We start from the raw sequence: 4976 nt of genomic DNA, 5'->3' as shown, positions 1-4976 counted from the left end.
GGGAGCCTCCCGACAATTTGCCTCGAGACTCCGCGTGGCCTTGCTGGGGTAGAGGGGTGAAAACAGAAATGCGGCACTTATGATTGAAATTCAGTCACGTGTCAAACGCTAATCAACACACGGTCGTGCACGTGCGGTAACACACAGCACACACAGCACGCGCACGTATGTGCACAAAGACAAATATCCTCCGTATAGCTGTCGAGGCAAGTGCTGTGTTTTTTTTATTAAGCATGTATTAATATTAGCATCACTCCCGGCCGCCTTTGTCTCCCCAGAGCTGACGTTTTCGCACTGCACCGTGTACATCGAGTGGACCCAGTGCAGAGTCCGGAGCGGTTTCAGAGATTCGCCGCTGATGTTGGGCCGTGAGTAGGATTCTAATTCTGGTCGCCGGGGGTTTTAACGCAGTGCGCTAACCACTACGCCACCGCTCGTACCACACACACACTAAAGAATTACAAACACACACACACATCTGCAGTGCATATACACACACGGACTACATACACACTTGCAGTACACACCGAGTTGATATAGATGCAGTACACACACGTGCAATACACGCGTACACTTGCATGCAGTACAGACACACACGGACGTGAACACATACACGCAACCCCCCTCCCATATACCCTTGAACAGACTATTAGGTCGTGCTGTTAGCGAGCACCTATTAAAGCCGGCAGTGCGCAGGACAGCTGTCATGTGGCTATCCCCACACTGTTAGCCGTCTTTATCTCTCAAATCGACGATGGCCATGAACACGGGTGCACCACCAAGGTAGTATATTTGTTGTTGTTGTTGTTTAAAAGAGGCTGGCTCGACCATGTGGAGGAGTAGGCCCACGACGCGCATTGATCACCCCCGTGGCTTTGGGACTCGGCTACGAGCAGAGGCAACGTGAGCGCCGCTGAAAATCCCACCACCACCACCTCCCCCCAACCCACCTTCTCTCAAGCCTCGCGCCGACAATTCCACCTCATCGCCAGCGTCTCCATCGCCGCCGTCTCCATCACGGCCGTCATCGCGTCCACCGCGATCTTCATCCCAAGCTCGCGCGATGACGACGACGACGATGGTGGATGGTGGTGCATCACGCGACATATGCGTTGTTGCTGGCTGTCCTTGTTGCAGGCAACATCCAGCAGCGGCGGTTGACACGTCACGTATCTAGCAATTAATTTGCCGTCAACCCCAAAGGAGGCGCGTTCATTAGACGCATCGTAACAGGTATGCGAGCGAGCGTCCGTTTAAATCCAATCGCCGCACACCCCTCCCCCCCTCCGCCTAAAATGATAATAAAAATGAATACAAATGAAAACAATGAAATCTCAATGTGATTTACTCATTCCGGGCAGCCACGGCGCCGACGACGAAAAAAATGCCGATTGTGAAGAGGTGACAGTAGAGGAGATGATGCTGCTGCTGATGATGATGCTGCTGATGATGCTGCCGCTGCTGATGATGATTCTGCTGCTGATGATGCTGCTACTGCTGCTGCTGGTGATGATGCTGCTACTGCTTATGCTGCTGCTACTACTGATGATGCTACTGATGATGATGCTGCTACTGCTGATGATGCTGCTGCTGATGATGCTGCTGCTGCTACTGCTGCTGCTACTGCTGATGATGATGCTGCGCTTCTCCGTGATTCTTCATAGCGAAGGGCGCCGATGGCTGCTCACGGCTGCGCGGGTGAATTGAGAAGCGATGTGGGGTCTCTCTCTCTCTCTCGCTGTGTCTCCATCTCTCCCTCGCTGTGTCCTCTCTCTCTACCTCTCTCTTCTCGCTCCCTTCCTCTCACCCCTCGCTCCCTCCCCCTCGTCGCTGCCCCCCCCCTCTCTCTTCTCTCTCCCTCCCCTCTTGCCCGTCCGCTGCTTCTCTCTCTCACCCCCCCCCCGTGCCTCTCTCCCCAGTGATTGTCTCTCTCTTTTCTCTCCCTCCCTTCTCCCTGTATTTCTCCTCGCGCTCTCCCACCGCTCTCTCTCTCCCCGTGTCGCTCTCTTCCCTTGCTTATATCTCCCCCTTCTCTCTCATTTTTTTTACGATCACAGGAAACAAGAAGATGCTCGGTTTAGTCGGCACTTTGCTTCGTTCATGTCGTTTTTTTTTTGGGGGGGGGTTTCCTTTGCTTTGTGCTGCCCCCCTTTTAAATTAAATATTTTCCGTGTTTTCCCTCTCTCGCGATGCTTAAACTCCCCCCACCTCGCTCTCTCTCCTCTCTATGCACTCGCTCCCTCCCGCGACCCTCTCTCCTCGTCTCCCACTGCCTCGCGATCTGTCGGTCTCCCAGATCTCTCCACTTTCCCCACTTGTTCACTCTCGCACGCTCTCCCTCATCCCGAGCTCTCATCTCCCTCTCCCGTATCGCCCTCTCGGCTCTCTCCCATCGCTCTCGACTCACCGTAAATCTGACTTTCTCTCCTATATCTCCTCCACTCGCTCGCCTCTCGTCCTACTCTCCAGCGCCTCCCCACTCTCTCTCTGTGCATCCTCCCTCTCTCCAGTCTCACACTCCGCTCTTTCGCCTGTCTTGATTTATCTCTCTCTCTCTCCATCCCTTTTTTTTTGGCTCCCCAAAGACTCAAATTTTAACTCTTTCCACAATTCTTCCTATTCGATCACCTCTCTTTTTTTGTACGATCAGAGGAAACAAGAAGATGCTCGGTGTAGTCGGCACTTTGCTTCGTTCATCATTTAGGTGTTTTGTTTTTTGTTCAATGCTTTGCTTTATGTGCCCCCCCCCTTTTTAAATGAAAAATTTCACGAAAGATGTCACGCTCTGCTCTCCTCATTCTTACCCCTCTCTCTACCCCGCCTCTCTCTACCCCACCTCTCTCTACCCCCCTCTCTCCCTCCTTCATGTCTATGTTCCCCCTGTTTTCTATGTAATATTTGTATAAATATAAATTAACTACGACAAGTGCTGCATCTGCACGCAGCCCTTCTCACAGTCTTACGGCCTCCGACGGGCAGCTCATATCAGCATGCAGAGCTCCCCGTCATCTGCCACCGAGCACACGGCTTCCTCCATCGCCCACTGCTCCTTGAAGGCCGGCACGGCGTGGGTCAGCCGCGCCGCATGGCGGAACTCCGGCCCACACACCCTGGGGCTCCGACCAGAGCGCGGACGATGCCCAGGCTGCTGGCCGGACGTTTCCCCTCCAGGGCCACCTTCCTCGCCCTGTGCACGGCGAGCTTGGCGTAGCCGACAAGCACATTGACCAGCCCCTGAAGATGTTGGGATCCGTCGCCCTTCGAGTCTCCCTTATTCACTGCCTCTCCTCCTCCTCCTCCTCGCTCCCACTCTCCTTTCCCTCCCCAACTCTCTCCCCACGGTGGCGAGGAGATGTTAACTCCCTCGCCCGGTATGCAGGAGGTCGTGGGTTCCAGCTCGAATCTGGTCGCGTGGAATGTTCTTCGGTCGTCCGGTGTTTCCCTCCACATTTTGGAATCGTCAACACGCGTTTAGAGACGTTGCGTTGAGAGTGTTTGGCTGCCATGAATGTCCGCACGGTGACGACGAGCCACTTCGTTGGGCTGTCATTTGTGTCAGCCAGGTCGCTTCTGACAAAAGATCTGCACTGCTCAGTGGGACCTTACCTGGAAAAATAAAACAAGTTTTAATTTCATGATGACGATAGCAATCGTTATCTCTCTCCACTCTCCATCCCCCTTCTCTCTCTCTCCCTCCCCTCCCTTTCCACCCTTCACTCACCCCCCATCTTTATTCCTTTCCCCCCTCTCCCTCCCCCTCCCTCCTCTCCCTCCCCTCCCTCCCTTCTCCCTCCCCCCTCTCCCCCTGTCCTCCCCCTCTCTCCCCCCGCGTCCTCGCTTCAATGCGACCGCGCGGTTTGCACGCCCGCAGTGTTTTGCATTTGGGGGTGGGGGGGGATTTTGGGGTGTGGGGGGTGTAGAGTGGGGGTGGGGTATGAATGGTTGTGGATGGTGGTGTCGATGGTGATGGGGTGACGGTGGTGCAAAGTGCGGGCGGTTTGGCGTGTGGCGGGGCGGGGGTGGAAATGTGTGGGGGGGGGGTTTCGGGGGGGGGCAGCTGTGGGGAAGTTGGGGGGGGTCTGGGGGCGTGGGTGAGCAGTGGGGAATTTTGAGGTGAAGTGGTCGAGTTGAGATGGAGGTGGTGGGAGGGGTGGTGGTGCTGGTGGGGCTTTGGGCGGAGGGGAGTGTGGTGTGTGGGTGGTGGGTGTGTGTGGTGTTGGGTGTGTGGTGTGTAGTTGGTGTGTTTGTGGTGTGTTGTGTATGTGGGGTCGTGTTGTGTGTGTTGTGTGTGTGGGGTCGTGTTGTGTGGTATCGTGCTGTGTGTTGTGTGTGTGGTGTGTGGGGTCGTGTTGTGTGTGTGGGTGTGTGTTGTGTGTGTGGAGTCGTGTCGTGTGTGTTGTGTGTGTTGTGTGTGTTGTTGTGTGTGGTGTGTGGGGTCGTGTTGTGGTGGTGTTTGTGTGTGGGTGTGGGGTCCTGTTGTGTGGTGTGGTGGTGTGTTGTGTGTGTTTTGTCGTGTTGTGTGTGTGGGGTCGTGTGTGTGTGTGTGTGTGTTTGTGTGGGGTCGTGTTGTGTGTGTTGTGTGTGTGGGGTCGTGTTGTGTGTGTTGTGTGTGTTGTGCGTGTGGTGTCGTGGTGTTTGTGTGTGTGTTGTGTATGTGGGGTCGTGTTGTGTGTTGTGTGTGTGGGGTCGTGTTGTGTGTGTTGTGTGTGTTGTGCGTGTGGTGTCGTGTGTGGTGTGTGTTGTGTATGTGGGGTCGTGTTGTGTGTTGTGTGTGGTGGTGTCGTGTGTGTGTGGGTGGTGTGGTGTCGTGTTGTGTGTGTGTTGTGCGTGTGGTGTCGTGTGTGTTGTGTGTGTGTTGTGTATGTGGGGTCGTGTTGTGTGTTGTGTGTGTGGGTCGTGTTGTGTGTGTTGTGTGTGTTGTGCGTGTGGTGTCGTGTGTGTTTGTGTGTTGTGTATGTGGGGTCGTGTTGTGTGTT

The 4976-nt window shown here is 54.8% G+C and overlaps 1 protein-coding gene across 1 annotated transcript in view; it reads right to left on the bottom strand.

Moving 5' to 3' along the window:
• Nucleotides 1-956: 956 nt before the first annotated feature.
• Nucleotides 957-4976, bottom strand: part of LOC133341972 (uncharacterized) — an 84073-nt gene continuing 80053 nt past the window's right edge. The window contains exon 20 of the mRNA XM_061550811.1: nucleotides 957-1173. Coding sequence (XP_061406795.1) covers nucleotides 957-1173 — 217 coding nt within the window. The remainder of the gene's footprint in view (nucleotides 1174-4976) is intronic.

The sequence above is a fragment of the Lethenteron reissneri genome, chromosome 2 (genome assembly GCF_015708825.2).
Source record: "Lethenteron reissneri isolate LAM-NWPU_2019-01 chromosome 2, ASM1570882v1, whole genome shotgun sequence".
Taxonomy (NCBI): Eukaryota; Metazoa; Chordata; class Hyperoartia; order Petromyzontiformes; family Petromyzontidae; genus Lethenteron; species Lethenteron reissneri.
This window is presented reverse-complemented; position numbering and strand designations above follow the sequence as displayed.